At 48.0% G+C, this 19,915-nt stretch overlaps 1 protein-coding gene across 1 annotated transcript in view; it reads left to right on the top strand.

Moving 5' to 3' along the window:
* The window catches only part of LOC144774155 (NACHT, LRR and PYD domains-containing protein 12-like), a 721,917-nt gene that overhangs the window by 675,476 nt on the left and 26,526 nt on the right, over positions 1–19,915 (top strand). The window contains exon 8 of the mRNA XM_078659171.1: positions 8,326–8,496. Within this exon, the coding sequence (XP_078515297.1) occupies positions 8,326–8,496 (171 nt within the window). The remainder of the gene's footprint in view (positions 1–8,325; positions 8,497–19,915) is intronic.

Here is a 19,915-nt window from a genome sequence, read left to right as displayed (position 1 = left end):
TGGATGAACACACTTCTCTGACAGCCCCACAGATGCCTGCGTGTAGATCGGGCAGGAATACACATTAAAAAGACAAATACTGTGTTTATTACCAAATATCAGCGTCTCAAGTGACGTGTACAAGCATCAAGACAGGCAAGAGAAACAATATCCGTGACTGGAACTTTGGTGGAAAATGTTAACTTCCAACAAAACAACATTTCATAGTAATTCCATAACAATCCCGAGGTCGGGTGATTGTATGAAAACAGAACCCACCGGCAGGTGAAGAGCAATCAGCCCTTGACCCCAAATTAGCAATTTGGGGTCAGAAGTTTATCAGCACAGCCGAGCTACGGAAAGCACCACTATAGGGTGAGACCTAGTGGAGATAAATGAATACTTACCCAGGAGCCAACATTACGAGTTAAACATTGACAACGAGGAGTGCTTTTGTAATCTAATTACATATCTAAAGAGGGATTACTCACCCCATCCTGGCAAATTCACACTTGTGCCGTCTATCCCTTATCTTATGTCCGCACTCCAAAATATGAACACCTGAAAAGTACCCAATATGAGATGTTGGTCTATTTTTCAATATACTATTTTATTTTGTGAATAAACACCTCGTCCCACAAGGGTACTGACTGTGCTGTGGGTCCTGGCCAGTAGTATTACAAGGGTAATGACTGTGTTGTGGGCCCTGGGCAGTAGTATAACAAGGGTACTGACTGTGCTGTGGGTCCTGGCCAGTAGTATTGATAGAGATCGCAGGTCACCCGACCAATAATTTCACCACTTGGTTTCGGGCCCATATACTTTAATTCTCCATCTACATTAATCAGGTGACCTTACAATCTACTACCAATAACCATGAGTCCTTTCGATTGTTTCAAGTGTACCCGACTTACCATCCACCGTTACGGGTACCTAATGACACGGTAAATCAGGGAGCTAGCTGTAAAGAAAGGCAGGCAAAATACAAACCCAACTTTATAAACCTTGATATTTCATAAAATGACCACGGACAACTGGGAAGTTTTAAGATTTTTATCTAGAATTCGTCTTCTAAGAGCATTAGGCTTACAGTTAAAAGGCAGTCGATAATCAAGATAACAAAAATCATAGAACCATAAAGGAACAATGTAAGGGCAATCATTTGGGTTTTTCTAAATAATAGTGAACAGGGAACATGCTAAGTAGAGTAAAAAAATGTAATTCAAGAATGGACATCTATAAATGGGCAAACTTATGCAAGTACTAGAGTTACACTATTGGGAAATACTTAAAGTTGGAGTAAACTCAGTGATCCTATACATTGATAGGAAGGAATGATAAAGGGAACACGCTATAAATCTAGAAAATTACTTTAGTCAGTTTTATAAGAGAAAATTATAGACCACATCAGAAGATTGCAAACGGCAATGGAGAAAATGATTTCTAAAAGGTAGGGTAACATAGGAACACGCTATGAAATTAAATGCAACTGACTTTATGATATGCAATGGTTGCGGATAGCATGGAAAATTATCGTATGCAAAGGTATGTCTTTATTGAAGCAAAGACAGAAAAATAGAAAGGTGCAGTTTAGAGTTTCAGTGAGATATTTACCTAGACTGGTGTGAAGACCAACCCTGGCCACGGGTCAGTTAAGGACAGGAAATACCCCAAGGAAGGACAGTCATCAATGGGACAGCAGGTGCAGAATGGACACCCCAGGACAGGACAGGAAACCCAGATTAGGATCAGGACAGAACCACCAGGACACGACCAGCACCCACAGTTCGGAAGCAACGCCTGCGCTCCACCCTCTCTGCAGCTACCGGTCAGAACCCCGATTGGGTTAGCGAACTTTCCAGCAAAGTGCTCCGCCAGCACTTAAGGTTTAGTAAAACCTTTGAGTCTATGGTCAAATTCGGACAGAGTGCTCCGCAGCGCTCTGTAAATTCGGTCACCTATTGAGTGCGTTGGGTCAGTGACAGGTCAGCTAATTCAGACAAGTCGGACAAATTCCCTAGGTGAACCTAGGCTAGTTATACTGTTTTCGGGTCAGTGCACCACCCCCCAATGTTACAAAGTGTCAGAATCCCCAATTTCGATTGGTTCTAAGGTAGGATGGGTTAACACACCAATCAGAACAGACTTTTCTAAGACCTAATTTACATTCTAGGGTACCGCCTAACAAGATTGGGGTTCTCATGAGACAAATCTTTGGAATACAATGAAATATTAACAAATGTTTCAACTTGGGTACAGCCAACTCCGTCCTGCTGGGTCGCAGGTCATTTTCTCAGGAGCATCTTGACTGTGGCTGCCAGCTGGCTGAGTTCCACTGCTCAAGGCTACATCTCTCTCTGGCTGCGCGAGCATGCGCGGAAGGGACCCTCAAGATGGCTCTTGGTACATTCAGACCCCCATTTCCCGCGATACATGAAAAGTAAGCGAAAACAAATTAAAACATAGAAATGAATGAATGTACCATATATCATGAATAACTACTTTATATTTCTTACTTATAAAAATATACTATGCAATTAAGGGTAAGTGCAAAAGACAATAACACAAGAGCAGCGGTGCAAGCTTCACCACGTTATTACAATGACAGCCATTTTATGGCTATTACGCATGCGCACCCTTTCCCTCCAGAACTGCAACTACGTCACATCACGTGAGTGTGTCTAACACATGCGCAGAAGCAAAATTCAAGCAGCGGCCATTATTATATACAAGGGTTGTTCATATTAATGAAACACATAGGCAAGCATCACTACGATACACACGCATATTCAAAAATACGTAAAATTTGTAAAACGAACAAATTGGATTATAGGATTATAAAAGATTCGAGGTTCTTGACTCGAGCAAGTCGCGATGCGAATTCTTGCTCTATCAGTATAACAAGGGTACTGACTGTGTTGTGGGCCCTGGCCAGTAGTATAACAAGGGTACTGGCTGTGTTGTGGGTCAGGGGCCGTAGTATAACAAGGGTACTGACTGTGTTGTGGGCCCTGGTCAGTAGTATAACAAGTGTACTGACTGTGTCGTGGGTCCTGGCCAGTAGTATAACAAGTGTACTGACTGTGTTGTGGGCCCTGACCAAGAGTATAACAAGGGTACTGACTGTGTCGTGGGTCCTGGCCAATAGTATAACAAGGGTACTGACTGTGTTGTGGGCCCTGGCCAGTAGTATAGCAAGGGTACTGACTGTGTCGTGGGTCCTGGCCAGTAGTATATCAAGGGTACTGACTGTGTCGTGGGTCCTGGCCAGTAGTATAACAAGTGTACTGACTGTGTTGTGGGTCCTGGCCAGTAGTATATCAAGGGTACTGACTGTGTCGTGGGTCCTGGCCAGTAGTATAACAAGGGTACTGACTGTGTTGTGGGCCCTGGCCAGTAGTATAGCAAGGGTACTGACTGTGCTGTGGGCCCTGGCCAGTAGTATAACAAGGGTACTGACTGTGTCGTGGGTCCTGGCCAGTAGTATAACAAGGGTACTGACTGTGTTGTGGGCCCTGGCCAGTAGTATAACAAGTGTACTGACTGTGTCGTGGGTCCTGGCCAGTAGTATAACAAGTGTACTGACTGTGTCGTGGGTCCTGGCCAGTAGTATAACAAGGGTACTGACTGTGTTGTGGGCCCTAGCCAGTAGTATAACAAGGGTACTGACTGTGTCGTGGGCCGTGGCCAGTAGTATAGCAAGGGTACTGACTGTGCTGTGGGCCCTGGCCAGTAGTATAACAAGTGTACTGACTGTGTCGTGGGTCCTGGCCAGTAGTATAACAAGGGAACTGACTGTGTTGTGGGCCCTGGCCAGTAGTATAACAAGTGTACTGACTGTGTTGTGGGCCCTGGCCAGTAGTATAACAAGTGTACTGACTGTGTCGTGGGTCCTGGCCAATAGTATAACAAGGGTACTGACTGTGTTATGGGCCCTGGCCAGTAGTATAGCAAGGGTACTGACTGTGCTGTGGGCCCTGGCCAGTAGTATAACAAGGGTACCGACTGTGTCGTGGGTCCTGGCCAGTAGTATAACAAGGGTACTGACTGTGTTGTGGTCCTGGGCAGTAGTATAACAAGGGTACTGACTGTGTTGTGGGCCCTGGCCAGTAGTATAGCAAGGGTACTGACTGTGCTGTGGGCCCTGGCCAGTAGTATATCAAGGGTACTGGCTGTGTTGTGGGTCAGGGGCCGTAGTATAACAAGGGTACTGACTGTGTTGTGGGCCCTGGTCAGTAGTATAACAAGTGTACTGACTGTGTCGTGGGTCCTGGCCAGTAGTATAACAAGTGTACTGACTGTGTTGTGGGCCCTGACCATGAGTATAACAAGGGTACTGACTGTGTCGTGGGTCCTGGCCAATAGTATAACAAGGGTACTGACTGTGTTGTGGGCCCTGGCCAGTAGTATAGCAAGGGTACTGACTGTGTCGTGGGTCCTGGCCAGTAGTATATCAAGGGTACTGACTGTGTCGTGGGTCCTGGCCAGTAGTATAACAAGTGTACTGACTGTGTTGTGGGTCCTGGCCAGTAGTATATCAAGGGTACTGACTGTGTCGTGGGTCCTGGCCAGTAGTATAACAAGGGTACTGACTGTGTTGTGGGCCCTGGCCAGTAGTATAACAAGTGTACTGACTGTGTCGTGGGTCCTGGCCAGTAGCATAACAAGGGTACTGACTGTGTTGTGGGCCCTGGCCAGTAGTATAACAAGTGTACTGACTGTGTTGTGGGCCCTGGCCAGTAGTATAACAAGTGTACTGACTGTGTTGTGGGTCATGGCCAGTAGTATAACAAGTGTACTGACTGTGTCGTGGGTCCTGGCCAATAGTATAACAAGGGTACTGACTGTGTTGTGGGCCCTGGCCAGTAGTATAGCAAGGGTACTGACTGTGCTGTGGGCCCTGGCCAGTAGTATAACAAGGGTACTGACTGTGTCGTGGGTCCTGGCCAGTAGTATAACAAGGGTACTGACTGTGTTGTGGGCCCTGGCCAGTAGTATAACAAGTGTACTGACTGTGTTGTGGGCCCTGGCCAGTAGTATAACAAGTGTACTGACTGTGTCGTGGGTCCTGGCCAATAGTATAACAAGGGTACTGACTGTGTTATGGGCCCTGGCCAGTAGTATAGCAAGGGTACTGACTGTGCTGTGGGCCCTGGCCAGTAGTATAACAAGGGTACCGACTGTGTCGTGGGTCCTGGCCAGTAGTATAACAAGGGTACTGACTGTGTTGTGGTCCTGGGCAGTAGTATAACAAGGGTACTGACTGTGTTGTGGGCCCTGGCCAGTAGTATAGCAAGGGTACTGACTGTGCTGTGGGCCCTGGCCAGTAGTATATCAAGGGTACTGACTGTGCTGTGGGCCCTGGCCAGTAGTATAACAAGGGTACTGACTGTACTGTGGGCCCTGGCCAGTAGTATAACAAGGGTACTGACTGTGCTGTGGGCCCTGGCCAGTAGTATAACAAGGGTACTGACTGTGTTGTGGGCCCTGGCCAGGAGTATAACAAGGGTACTGACTGTGTTGTGGGCCCTGGCCTGTAGTATAACAAGGGTACTGTCTGTGTTGTGGGCCCTGGCCAGTAGTATAACAAGGGTACTGACTGTGTTGTGGTCCTGGGCAGTAGTATAACAAGGGTACTGACTGTGTTGTGGTCCTGGGCAGTAGTATAACAAGGGTACTGACTGTGTTGTGGGCCCTGGCCAGGAGTATAACAAGGGTACTGACTGTGTTGTGGGCCCTGGCTAGGAGTATAACAAGGGTACTGACTGTGTTGTGGGTCCTGGGCAGTAGTATAACAAGGGTACTGACTGTGTTGTGGGTCCTGGGCAGTAGTATAACAAGGGTACTGACTGTGTTGTGGGCCCTGGCCAGTAGTATAACAAGGGTACTGACTGTGTTGTGGGCCCTGACCAAGAGTATAACAAGGGTACTGACTGTGTCGTGGGTCCTGGCCAATAGTATAACAAGGGTACTGACTGTGTTGTGGGCCCTGGCCAGTAGTATAACAAGGGTACTGACTGTGTTGTGGTCCTGGACAGTAGTATAACAAGGGTACTGACTGTGTTGTGGGCCCTGGCCAGGAGTATAACAAGGGTACTAACTGTGTTGTGGGCCCTGGTCAGTAGTATAACAAGGGTACTGACTGTGTTGTGGGCCCTGGGCTGTAGTATTAAAAGGGTACTGACTGTGTTGTGGGCCCTGGCCAGGAGTATAACAAGGGTACTGACTGTGTTGTGGGCCCTGGCCAGTAGTATAACAAGGGTACTGACTGTGTTGTGGGCCCTGGCCAGTAGTATAACAAGTGTACTGACTGTGTTGTGGGCCCTGGCCAGTAGTATAACAAGTGTACTGACTGTGTCGTGGGTCCTGGCCAATAGTATAACAAGGGTACTGACTGTGTTATGGGCCCTGGCCAGTAGTATAGCAAGAGTACTGACTGTGCTGTGGGCCCTGGCCAGTAGTATAACAAGGGTACTGACTGTGTCGTGGGTCCTGGGCAGTAGTATAACAAGGGTACTGACTGTGTTGTGGGCCCTGGCCAGTAGTATAACAAGGGTACTGACTGTGTTGTGGGCCCTGGGCAGTAGTATAACAAGGGTACTGACTGTGTTGTGGGCCCTGGCCAGTAGTATAGCAAGGGTACTGACTGTGCTGTGGGCCTTGGCCAGTAGTATATCAAGGGTACTGACTGTGCTGTGGGCCCTGGCCAGTAGTATAACAAGGGTACTGACTGTACTGTGGACCCTGGCCAGTAGTATAACAAGGGTACTGACTGTGCTGTGGGCCCTGGCCAGTAGTATAACAAGGGTACTGACTGTGTTGTGGGCCCTGGCCAGGAGTATAACAAGGGTACTGACTGTGTTGTGGGCCCTGGCCTGTAGTATAACAAGGGTACTGACTGTGTTGTGGGCCCTGGCCAGTAGTATAACAAGGGTACTGACTGTGTTGTGGTCCTGGGCAGTAGTATAACATGGGTACTGACTGTGTTGTGGTCCTGGGCAGTAGTATAACAAGGGTACTGACTGTGTTGTGGGCCCTGGCCAGGAGTACAACAAGGGTACTGACTGTGTTGTGGGCCCTGGCTAGGAGTATAACAAGGGTACTGACTGTGTTGTGGGTCCTGGGCAGTAGTATAACAAGGGTACTGACTGTGTTGTGGGTCCTGGGCTGTAGTGTAACAAGGGTACTGACTGTGTTGTGGGCCCTGGCCAGTAGTATAACAAGGGTACTGACTGTGTTGTGGTCCTGGGCAGTAGTATAACAAGGGTACTGACTGTGTTGTGGGCCCTGGGCAGTAGTATAACAAGGGTACTGACTGTGTTGTGGGCCCTGGCCAGTAGTATAACAAGGGTACTGACTGTGTTGTGGTCCTGGGCAGTAGTATAACAAGGGTACTGACTGTGTTGTGGGCCCTGGCCAGGAGTATAACAAGGGTACCGACTGTGTTGTGGGCCCTGGTCAGTAGTATAACAAGGGTACTGACTGTGTTGTGGGCCCTGGCCAGTAGTATAACAAGGGTACTGACTGTGTTGTGGTCCTGGGCAGTAGTATAACAAGGGTACTGACTGTGTTGTGGGCCCTGGCCAGGAGTATAACAAGGGTACTGACTGTGTTGTGGGCCCTGGTCAGTAGTATAACAAGGGTACTGACTGTGTTGTGGGCCCTGGGCTGTAGTATAAAAAGGGTACTGACTGTGTTGTGGGCCCTGGCCAGGAGTATAACAAGGGTACTGACTGTATTGTGGGCCCTGGCCAGTAGTATAACAAGGGTACTGACTGTGTTGTGGGCCCTGGGCAGTAGTATAACAAGGGTACTGACTGTGTTGTGGTCCTGGGCAGTAGTATAACAAGGGTACTGACTGTGTTGTGGGCCCTGGCCAGGAGTATAACAAGGGTACTGACTGTGTTGTGGGCCCTTTTCAGTAGTATAACAAGGGTACTGACTGTGTTGTGGATCCTGAGCAGTAGTTCCCCATTAATGAAACTCACACCTGCAAGCACGGGACTAATAATGTCCTTTATGCACGCGAGACGCCGTGCACGGCGCATCACAGGAGGCGGAGAGTTTTCAACACACAAATGGCGTTTTTCTCACGGAGCTTCGCTCTAGTTTCTATCTACATATGAAGATTGATGTGGCAATAACTATACATTCCTTACTACTTTGTGGTAACGTGATGGCTGTTATTTCTATTGAGCCCTGACGCGCTAATAAAGAAACCACCCCTGGGTGTATCCCTAGAGGGGAGTAAGTCAAGGACAGGAAGGAAATGAAGATGAAACTGAAGTTGTGACGCCCCGGTCTGTGCTCTGCTTTACTCCTCTCCGTGTCTCTTCTCTCCTGCAGGTTGGATCACTGCTCCCTCACCGGTTCATGCTGCGAAGACCTCGCCTCTGCCCTGGAAACAAACACATCTCTCACAGAGCTCGACCTGAGTTTCAATGAGCTGCGAGACGCTGGAGTGAAGAAGTTGTGTGAAGGCCTAAAACACCCAAACTGCAAGCTACAGACACTGAGGTACAGAGCTGAGCAGGTCTTATCACGTCATTGAATGAATCAAAACAACATTATACAATTCTTCTTACATTTCATACATTATCAAAAGAAACTTTTCATCAATGTATAAAACCAAATATAAATAAAACCATCCTCATTGTCCAGAGTTAAGAAATTTCTTCTCCACTATTTCTATAAACTTCAAAAGTCTACCCATGAATTGCAAGCTTTCTCCTTGTAAACTGGCTATGACTGCTTGTCGGCATGTTCGTATAATTTGACTATTAAAGTCCGATCTTAGCAGCCTCCTACGTTCCTCTATTAGTGCAGGGCATCTACAGATGATATGACAAATGTCTTCCCTCTTGTAATAACAGAGGCGACACACCCTCTCACTACTCATCAATTTCCATATAGGGGCGTCTCCAAGAAATTGGCTATTTCCAAATCGGAGATTCATCAGCTTCAGCTCTGCCCTTTGGCTATTTGAGTCTCCTAAATATCTTTGGGGTTTTAACATACCGTAGGAAGCAATAACTGTCCATGCACGGGATCTCTTTGCCAGTACTGCTTTATCCCATAAAGATTACAATTTTTTGCTGCACCCATTTATAATTTTATTAAAAGCCACCTGTGAAAGAGGTAAGGCCCATAGTTGTTCCGCATTGAACGTATCGATCGCCAGTTTGAAATATTCATGGGCCTGCTTATGTTTATTATCGCATATTGCCTCCCAAACCACTGTCATGAGCGAGGAATTATTATCCCTTCTAATTTTGTGGCAGAATTTTAAATAAGCTCCTAAGCTATTTAGGTTCTGTCGTTTAAGTCCGAACTCAAGTCGGATTTGTGCCGGTGAAGAATGTCGCGGAAGATTAAACAGGCGTCGGTAGGTCCCTGTCTCTAGCTTATCTATGGTGTTGTCAGCACAACCTCTTAAGGTCTCTACTCCATATGCAAGAGTTGGCACATGTTTAACTGACATCATTTGTAATAGTTGGTTAAGGGGAAGCCATTTTAAGTTATTCTAAAGTTTGGAAAATGCAGCGATTAATGAGTTGTTTCTTCTCTGTAGTGCAAAGCACTGTTTTTTACCCGTGCCCCTAGCATCTATTATAACACCCAGATATCTATATTCAGTGACGGATTCTAATACAGACCCCACCATTCTCAATTTTGGTCTTACGGCCAACCCTCTAGTCACCAGCATTGTTTTTGTCTTTTTTAAGTTAATCTTTTGGCCATGCGTGGAGGCGTGCTGTGCACTTTCATTAATTACTCTCTGCAGACCCACCTTGGTATAGCTTATTAAAACAATATCATCGGCATAAAGTAAATGTGAAACATTAAAACCTGCAACAGTCGGAGAGTGAGAATTAATTTCACCAAGCCTCGATGAAATCCAAGCTAAATACAAGTTAAATAAGGTTGGGGCCAAAACACACCCCGGCTTCAGCCCGTCCCTTATCACCATTTTTATGGACAAAACTGTGCCTTGGCCCAACCTGACTCTCGTCCAAGTGTTAGTATATAGCAATTGTATCGCTCCCAACAAACCCGGAGAGATTCCATTTTCGTTAACTTGTTCCAAAGAATATTTCTGTGCACTGTGTCAAAAGCTGAGCTAAAATCAATAAGGCATAAGTAAAGGTTCATCTTACGGCTTCTGGCCATTTCCATTATAAGAACTAGCATTTGAATATTAATATTCGTCCCCATGCCTTTAATAAACCCTGTTTGGTTTTTTGGGAGTAAATTACTGGCAGCAACCCAATCCGTCAGTTCTGTTAGCAGACACTTAGCAAAAAACTTTGCTTCGCACTCCATTAAAGCTATAAGTCTATAGTTAGCAGGATCCGAGACTTGACCAGCTTTGTAAATTGGAGCCAAAACTGAGCCCCTCCATTTGTCTGGGACTTCTTCCTTCCATAAAACATTATATATATATATATATATTTTTTTTTTAAAAACCTTTATTACAAGAAAAGTAATACAGTTACAGACCTACAACCACAAAGGCCGGCCAGTAGCAATAAATATCAAATTCAAAATGTTACACAGCTCCTCAGCCGACAACCCATGGGTCCGGCAGCGATACCATATGTCAATGCAGTGATCTTGTGGTGATAGGAGGATAAGAGAAAGGTTTCACATTTTATATTTTATAAAACAAACACACCAACAAAGATTCCGAGGCAATAGACTATATAATAAGTGGCTGTCTCAGGTAGCAGGGGGAGCGACCCAGCTAAAGGAGCTAATGTGATAAAGGATAGAGGATCTCGAGGAGGGAAGGGGGCCGAGAGTATGCAAGCAAGTCGTATACAATAGGATATGGATGCATGGAGTGCACGGTCACGGGGACAGAGGAACATCAGAGGTTTCTATGAAAGGGGGGGTGCAAATCTCTCCACGATACGAGTTCCATTGGCCCCATATCCTCCCCCACTTCTTGGGCCTGCCATGGGCGACATACACAGTTTTTTCTCTGAACATGCACCAGTCCATGTTTTCCTTCCATTTTGAGACCAGAGGTGCCCTTTGAGACCCCCACAGTTGGGCTATGTCCCTTTTCACTATCATGTTGCCAAGGGTGGCCCATTGAGTCTAAGCAACGCTGTAATCATTCGGCTCCCAAACATTCAACAAGTAGCGTCTGGCCTCTGGCAATAATGAAACACCCGTCACCTCTCCCATAACTGCATCCACACGGCTCCAAAATACCACGACATCCGGACATTCCCATAAAATATGAAGAAAAGTAGCAAGCATACCGCAGCCGCGCCTACACAACCCATCCACAGAATAACCCATACTCATTAGGCGTGGACCCGTGACATAGACACGGTGTAAAATCTTCAGTTGCACCAGCCGGAGACGTGCCGGAATCGCGACCTCCTTGGGGGAAGATATCTTGGCCTGCCAGTCTTCATCATCCAACTCCAGCCCATCGCCGGTCCAGGCCCCACGAAGCTGTACAAGAAGATCCGAGCGGTCATTGATAAGTTTTTTATAAATGAGAGAAATAGTACTATCGGGGACATACCCGTCAAGCACTCTATCTTCTAGGGGAGAGGACTCTGGAATAGCGGTTCCGGCTGGGAAGACCGACTCAAGCGCGTGGCGAATCTGGATATAGCGGAAGTGCTCCCTATCACTCAATTTATATTCCCGTTTGAGTTCATCGAAAGTTTTGATCCTATTCTTGACCCAGAGATCTCCGACCTTACTGATGCCGATGAGGTCCCATTTGTCAAACCCCTTCATCGTCCAGAGACTGCCCAGTCTCTCTGCCGCGTAAAGCGGGGTAGCTCTCGTCAGCTTGTCCGACCACCCCGTGGCAGCGGTTGCACTACCACACACTCGTACCGCAACCCCAGTGGGTCCAGTCAGATTCTTCCTAGCCGATCTAGAGTAGAGCGCCCTATTATAATCGCCTCCCGGTAACTGCCATCTATCCATCTCGAATGCGGGATTCGGGACCGGACCGTACACTGAGTGGTTGACTGCACTCAGTTGGGATGCCCAATAGTATCATTTGATATCGGGCAGCGCTATGCCGCCGTCGTACCAGGGCAAAGTCAATTTCGCCAGTGCAATGCGGGGCCGCCTGCCCCACACCAGCTTCCTCCGGAGGCCCTCAATCTCACGGAAATAACTGGCAGGCACCAAGTCAGGCGTATTTTGGAGGGCGTACAGGAATCGGGGAAGAGACATCATCTTAAAGAGGGCCGCTCTCCCTACCGGGGACAGGGGCAAACCACACCACGCCTTGACGTCCGATCGAAGCCGGAGAAGTGGAGGAAGCAAGTTCCTCTCATATCGTACTGCGGAGTCCAATGATGTGTAAATCCCTAAATACTTTAAACCGTGATGCGATATCGGTATCGGACAGACGAGGGGCAATAGAGGCAATTCTCCAGTGAGTGGATAGATGCAGGACTTGGCCCAATTAATAACCAAGCCAGAATTCCTCCCGAAGGAGCTCTAAACGTCGAACAATACTCCTAATGATTTACGAGGGGAAGTGAGGTACAGCAAAATATCTTCTGCGTACAACGATATACGATCCTCAAAGTCAGGGGACCATCTAATGCCTTTGAGCAATGGTTCCCACCGTAGCCATGCGGCAAGGGGCTCAAGGGTGAGCGCGAAGAGCAGTGGTGACAAGGGGCAGCCCTGCAGTGTGCCTCTTCCGTGAACAAAAGGTTCCGAGGCCCTACCGTTGACCATCACTTGGGCTAGCGGTTGCTCATACTGGAGTTTAACCCACCCGATGAAATTTGGGCCAAAACCAAATTTTGCGAGGGCCGCCCACAAATACGGCCACTCCACCGTGTCGAAGGCCATCGAGCCATCCAGAGAAACCAAGATGGCCGGCTCACAAAGCGACCCCGCCCTTGCCAATACGCCGTGAAGACGGCGGAGGTTGAGCGCAGTATTGTGATGGGGAATTAACCCAGACTGATCTGGGTGTATCAAATCGCTGATCACTTTAATCAGTTGATTTGCCAAAAGTTTTGCCAAGCTCATAGGCTCGACGTTCAAAAGCGAGATCGGCCTGTATGATGAACATTGGTCACAGGGCTTCCCGTCTTTGCGGATGACTGCAATGGACGCCAGTCTCTGATCCCGGGGAAGGGATCCAAGATCTCGCGATTCCAAAAACATTTGGCGAAGATGTGGCACCATTTTGTCGGGACACAACTTGTACAGCTCTATTGGGATACCATTCGGGCCGGAGGCCTTCCCCGAGCGAAGGGAGCGGATAGCGAGCGCTACTTCATCGGTGGAAAAGTCCGTCTCCATAAGCTCCTTGTCTGACTCCGACAGGCTAGGCAACGCAATATCCCGAAATAGGAAATGTGAGTCCTCCTCCGGTCTGTCCGAGACCGGTGCGTAGACCTTCTGAAAATGCTGGGCAAAGACCCCGACTATCTCAACCGGGTCCACAGCCCGCGTCCCATCCACTTTTTCTACAACAGGCACCACCCGATTCAATCATCTCTTTTATCCAACCAAGCGAATCAATTTTTCCGCTTTGTCACCGACATCATACAGACGCCCCTGTTGGTCACGACTCATCACCTTGGCCGCATCCGTCACCAGAGCCCTGTAGTCGGACTGTTTAAGGGCTAGAACATGCAACCCCTCAGATGTAACCCCAGATTCCAACTCTTCTTCTAAAGCAGTAATTTCATTCTCCAAACATACCACCACCTCATTCTTGCTTTTCTTCGCACTGGCAATCAAGGACAAGGTTTGACCACGGATCACTGTCTTATAGGCCTCCCACAGGGAAATGGAGGAGGATACTGACCCCACATTCTCGGCAAAGTAATAATCCATGCATTTAACCACCTCAGCTCTAGTTTTAGGATTACGAAGGTGCCAGGGGTTGATCGGAGCAACCCGGCCCTCAGTACCCAACTGCACATCAATAGTAAGCCAAAGTGGGGAGTGGTCCGAGATCCCCCTAGCAAGATGTCGAATTTCCCTCACAGAGACCACCTGCACCGCTGGTATCAGGATATAATCAAGCCTCGAGAGACTCCCATGTGCTCCCGAATAAAAGGTATATTGTGCCTGTCCGGGGTGCAGTTGCCTCCAGCAATCCACTAAACCCAGCGTATCCAGGAAGTTGCCCAGCCATGATTGTGATTTCGGAAGAATCCTGGGGGGGCTACGATCCTCACTACCACAGACAACCGAGTTAAAGTCACCACCCACATTCAACATACCCTCAGGGAAACCCAAAACCACCCTTCCCAAATCAGAAAACGTGGTGGACTGTAGGCCCGGCGGGACATATACAGAGAGTATGGAGATCGTCTTCCCCTCCCAGCGGCCCGCATATCGGCCGCTATCATCCAGCACAGTGTCGTCTATCTCCAGGGGGAGGGAGCTCCTAAGGAGGACGCCCGCCCCCCTCGACCAAGTAGCAAATCCAGAATGTGCCGCCAGATGATAGCCCCGTCTGTTTAATGCATGGCATGTGTTCCCTATCATGTGTGTTTCCTGCAATAACACTATATCTGGTGAAAGACGCTTCAAATATTGCAAAACTATCCCCCGCTTTATCCTATCACCCAGACCATTGACATTCCAACTCAGCACCCTCAGCCCCCTACCCCCATTCCAGAAATAAGAACTGTGCTCCCCCCCACAAAGAAACAGGCACAAAAGACGGAATATGCAGCAAAGTGAAGCCTCGAAGTAAACAAAGAAACAAAGACCCCCCCCACCCCCAGAGGAATCCCCAAAACACACACCCCCACCCTGCACCCCTGTGTTAGACCAAAAAGCCACCCCAACTTGCAGTGTGCCTGTCGCCCTATTAAACTAACCTACAAAAAGAGAGAAAGGTCCCCTAGAGGAGGAAGAGTCCCGATTCCTCCCACCCCCGGGTAATCACCGATATATGTACATAAGAACCATCAAACCACTGCGATAGGTCCATAGAGCTGGCACGCCGGTAGGGACTCATTCCTCCTGTTCCTCCCGGCCACCTTCAGCGCCCCTTGATTGTTCCGGGCAGTTCCGATGCGCCGGCAGAGTATCAAGCCAGTCGCTGACAACCTCAGGGCGGTCAAAGAAGAGCGCACGTTCCTCATATTCTATCCTCAATCGGGCCAGGAAAAGCATGGCGTGCTTCAGTCCCATGTCTCTAAGTCGCCGTTTCACCCCCGTGAAGCCCATGCGTAAAGTCCGGATAAAAACTGATCGATGCGTTCTCAAATTTTGTGGGACCATTGGTGCGTGATGCTTGAAGAATAGCGTCTCTGTCCCGAAAATTAAAGATCCTGGCTATGATAGGCCTCGGGGCGGCACCCAGTTTAGGCTTCCCGCCTGGAACTCTGTGGGCACGCTCCACCGTGAAAAAGTTACTGAGGCCCTTGGGTGTTAGGTGATTCAGCACAAGGTCCTCCACCAGAAGGTCTGTGGATAATTCCGTGGAATTCTCCGGAACACCAATAATGCGGACGTTGTTGCGCCTGGCCTAGCTCTCGAAATCATCCAGCCAACGGGCAAACAGGTCATTAGATGTCCGGAGATTACGGACTTCGGTCTGAAGATCCGAGACATCAGTAGTAAGACTTGCAGTCTTAATGTCCAGGGACTTGACCCGCTCATTGGTCTTTGCGAGATCCGTCCTGATGAGGTTGACTTCAATCGGCACTGTGTCTATCTTAGAAGCCAGTGTCTCGTACTGCTGGCCCATAGAGGTCTTCACACTTGCAATGGCGCCCATGACGTCCCGCAGTGTCAAGGCTTCCGTCGCAGGAGAGCCATCTCCAGTCTCGTCCGAAACTTTACCCACACCACCAGGGGATCCCTTCGGGCAGGTGAAGCGATCCATAGTATTGGTTTGGGCGACACCCCCTCGGTACGGGCCCCTGGTGGCCCGCTTCTCGCTCTCCGACTTGCCCGCCATATTGAGTAGTGAGCCCTGACAGGCCTTTTGAGATCTGGTTAGAATGGCTCTCTGCTGAACTGACTTGTGGAGTCCGGGGACGAAGGCGAAAGACGAAAGACAAGCCTTGAACCGGCAGCAAGACACAGGCCAGCCGTGTCAACAGGCAGCAAGTCGCAGTAGACAGTGACCAAAAACGAAACCGAAAGTACCACAGGGGCAATAGCCAAGTCTCACTGGCCGTTGTTGTTCAATTGCCACCTGGGTACCTCGGGGACTCAAGTCCGTGGATAGTCGTCGATGTAGGCCGCAAAGTTTCGAAGTGTAGTGAGTCCGGTTTACGGCGACCAAATCGATTTTTGAAAAGAGATATCGTGTCAGCAGGGCATCAGCTAGTAGAACCCGTCATCAAAATCAGGATACTTGGCAGGATAGATGCGGGAGGCGGAAAGGGTCTCGGGAGCCCTGTGCTCACGTGTCCATCTTGGATGCGCGAGACGCTCCTCCCCCATAAAACATTATTGAACAAGTTTGACAAGGTCTTTGCCCAATATTGTGGATGTTCTTTAAATAGTGCTTGAGGGAGGCCATTTGGCCCCGGTGCACTACTCCGTCTGCTGGAACTTATGATTTTTGTCCACTGTTGTCTGCTGGATTATTTGCTGGGTGTTTTTCCTTTCATTATCATTGACCCTTGTATTTTCTACTGAATTTACTTTTGTTAGCTTTATCATATTTCTAGTGTAACCTGTCATTGATCCCAAATGCTTCTCCCAGACTTCTTCCGATATATTTGTAATCAGTTGTTGTTGTTTCCCACTATTGGCTTGATTGACCCGTCTCCAAAATTCACGTGTATCTTTACGTTTTGCTGCATAATTCATTTTACACCAGAACAGATCAAGCTCAGTTTTTGTTTGTATCCATACTTCTTTTTTATAGAGTGACATCAGTTTTGGTAATATCTTACTCCTGACATTAGAGGATGGTCGATTTCTAAGGACCCTCAGCGCATTGTTCAATTTCCTTTTCGCTATCTTAAGTTGAACAGTCATTTTTTGGGGAAAAGATGTAGTCGATCTTACCATGCCTTTTGAACGCACAGCATTTTTCTCCACTAGATTAGTTATGAACTGCTCCCAGAGGGTCAATGGATTTTGATCTATTCTATTTAACTCTTCCTCCGACTGGTCTCTTACTTGCTGTTCGATCTTTTGTGTACTTGTAGCGTGGGGGTGGGAGCGGGCACGCTAGGCTCAATGGGCAACTCAAGAATAGGCTGAACACTAAGTCTGCGCAAAGAGGGTTTTATTCGTATAAAGGTCTTTCTAGTTCGTAATGTCAAGCGTTCTTTTGCAAACTCCACTCGGTCCGTGGTGGCTGGTGTACTGCCTTGGGACGACGCTGTTGTCTCCACGTCAGGGCATGGTTCTGCCTGGTCAGCTCCGCAACGAGAAAACCAACAGAGAGGGATACCGTCAGTTAAATGCACTGATACCGGTGTCACCACGGGGAACCCAGTGATAGTGAAGGGCACCAGTGCTGTACAACTACTACGGTGCTCGGTGTTCTAACAGGGGGGGGGGGGGAGTGAGGATAAGAAGGGCGGATAGGCGAGTAAGGGGGAGTTTGAGGTAAGCGGGAAGGGTAACAGGAGGGACGCTATACAATATTACACATGGGCTCCTTTACTCCCAACCCAAGCTGCCCAACGCCGCCGTACCGGAGAAAGCCACACTCCTCCCTCGGGAGTGTGGCACGGCGATTCACCGGGTCGTTGGCCTCCTGGCTATCCACCTCCGTCCTCCACGCTTTCTCCTCCGTCCTCTCCTCGCACGCCGTCTTCTCTGCCTCGATCCTCCTCGTCCTGACTTCCTTCCTCCCGGGTGTCGATACACCCCTAGTAGAGGGCTTCCGGGCCTTTGTCCAGTCCTGGTCCTCCTACGTCATACGGGGGCGTGGCCACTTCACTACTGCGGTCCCAGTTAAAGGCGCCTTCCCTCGAGTAATCTTCGTTGTTCGAGAGTAGGGGACTGGAGTCACAATCCGACTGAAGGGAAGAAGGGGAAGTACAGTCAGCTTTCCACCAGTCCATTGGCAGCGCCGCACCCACCCCGTTACAGTACTGTTTACAGTCCAGCTTATCCTTCTATAGGTCAGACCCATAGGCTCCCCTAACTCAGGGGCGCTTTGTTCGTGTCGGGTAATATGAAGATTGAGGCTGATCATTTGTGGTTGGTGATCACTTCCCAGTCTATTTCCCAGATTATAGCTTATTATTGATTGGTATAATGGGAGAAACACTAAAGTGTAATCAATAACAGCTTTGGATTGTGCCGTAAAATCGGTCACCTGAGCTGGGATGTCCGTATCCACTCGGCCATTCAAAACTCGAAGGCCATAATGCTCCAGGTTAATCACTGTATCTTTACCCATTTTGTCTGATCGTTGTTTAGTTGCATCTATTGCCGGAATATGCCAAAATTGATCAATCTCCTCCAATATTTGATCCCTAGGCGCCCCATGGAAGAAATTCATATTGAAATCCCCTGTCAAGATTATCCAAGGGTCTGGATTCATCGTGCTTAATGTTATTAATAGGCTCAGTATTATCTCTATTGTTTCTTTTTTTTGCTGCCAAGAGGATGAATGTATACATGTATTATCATCAAAGAAGGGATCTTATTTCCTGTGCTAACTGGCCAGACCTTAATTGCTTGAATGTTTGAATGGTTGACTTCCCCTTCTTCGATCTTTAAGGCCATTGAAACATATATGGCCAAACCTCCTGCTGCTCGCCCCCTCAATTTTGTTTTAATTGCTGGTTTATTATAGCATAAGTATGCTGGTAACTTAATTTCCTCCTGTGTCCATGTTTCTTAAAGAGGATTATCTGATATCTTCCAATGTATATTAGGAATTCATGATTGTCCACTTTTGCTGCCAAACCCTCTATGTTCCATGAGCAGATACCTATATTTACTGCCAGACCCTCTAATTTCAATACACGGATGTCACCTTTATTTTTGTGGTCAGCGAGACGGTTTATATCCTGTCATTCTCTTACACCTTTGTCTGTCCTGACATTCAAGGCACTCGGCAGCCAGGACCAGTCCGACTTTAAGTAAAGAGTTTTGCTCTCCTTGGCTTCAGTGTAGTTATCAGCCTGAAGGATAATATTGTCCCTTAAAGGGGTAATTAAGCTACTCCTTGTACCCAATTGCTGATTTTTATTGCCCAATTGTGGACTTTTTGTTAGTTTCTGTCTTCCCCTATCACCTTCTTCATTGACCCTCTTAAGCTGTTTGTCTCCCCCCTTCGGTTTTAGAAACTGTGGAAAGGGTTCCTCCTTTTCTCTTATCATCTCAATACCCCATGTTTCAAATTTCTCTTTTTCCGCCCATAGTTGATCCGCTACCTCAGCAGTCGTCCATGTGATCATTGTCGCTTCCTCACCTCCCCGCGACGGGTTACTTACAAATGTAACTGCTTATCACGTCATTGATTTCTAAGTATACATCGTAGGTGGGGCTCGCACATATATGTTATAATGTTGTGGAAAAGGCACATCCATTCCACAACAATACAATGTGTGCAATAAGAGAGGTCTGTGAAGGGGGTATAAGTTTGAGAGGTGAGTTTGGACCAAGCCCCTCTAATGGCACAGAAGGATAGACTTTAAAGCTTGTTTTTTTTCAGGTATTTGGACTAAAATGTCAACAACGGCGCAGATCTGCCCATAACTGCCTGGGCACCTTCTCCCACTAGACGCTCCGCCCTCGATGCAAGCTCTCACCATGTCAGTCACTCTAAGTTTTGTGCTTCACAGGAGGACTGTCCCCAGTGTCCACATCATGGACGCACCAATCAGTGACACTGGGAGTCAGTGAGAACAGATCAGAGAATTGCAGTTTTCGTTTTTGGGATTCTGGGCACCTTTCCCATCTCAACTAAGGGTCCAGGACTGGTGGGACACGACTTGGGAGTACTGGACTCACTCAGGCGGGGTTCATGTGTAGATTCAAC

Source organism: Lissotriton helveticus, chromosome 8 (assembly GCF_964261635.1).
Source record: "Lissotriton helveticus chromosome 8, aLisHel1.1, whole genome shotgun sequence".
Lineage (NCBI taxonomy): Eukaryota > Metazoa > Chordata > Amphibia > Caudata > Salamandridae > Lissotriton > Lissotriton helveticus.
This window is presented reverse-complemented; position numbering and strand designations above follow the sequence as displayed.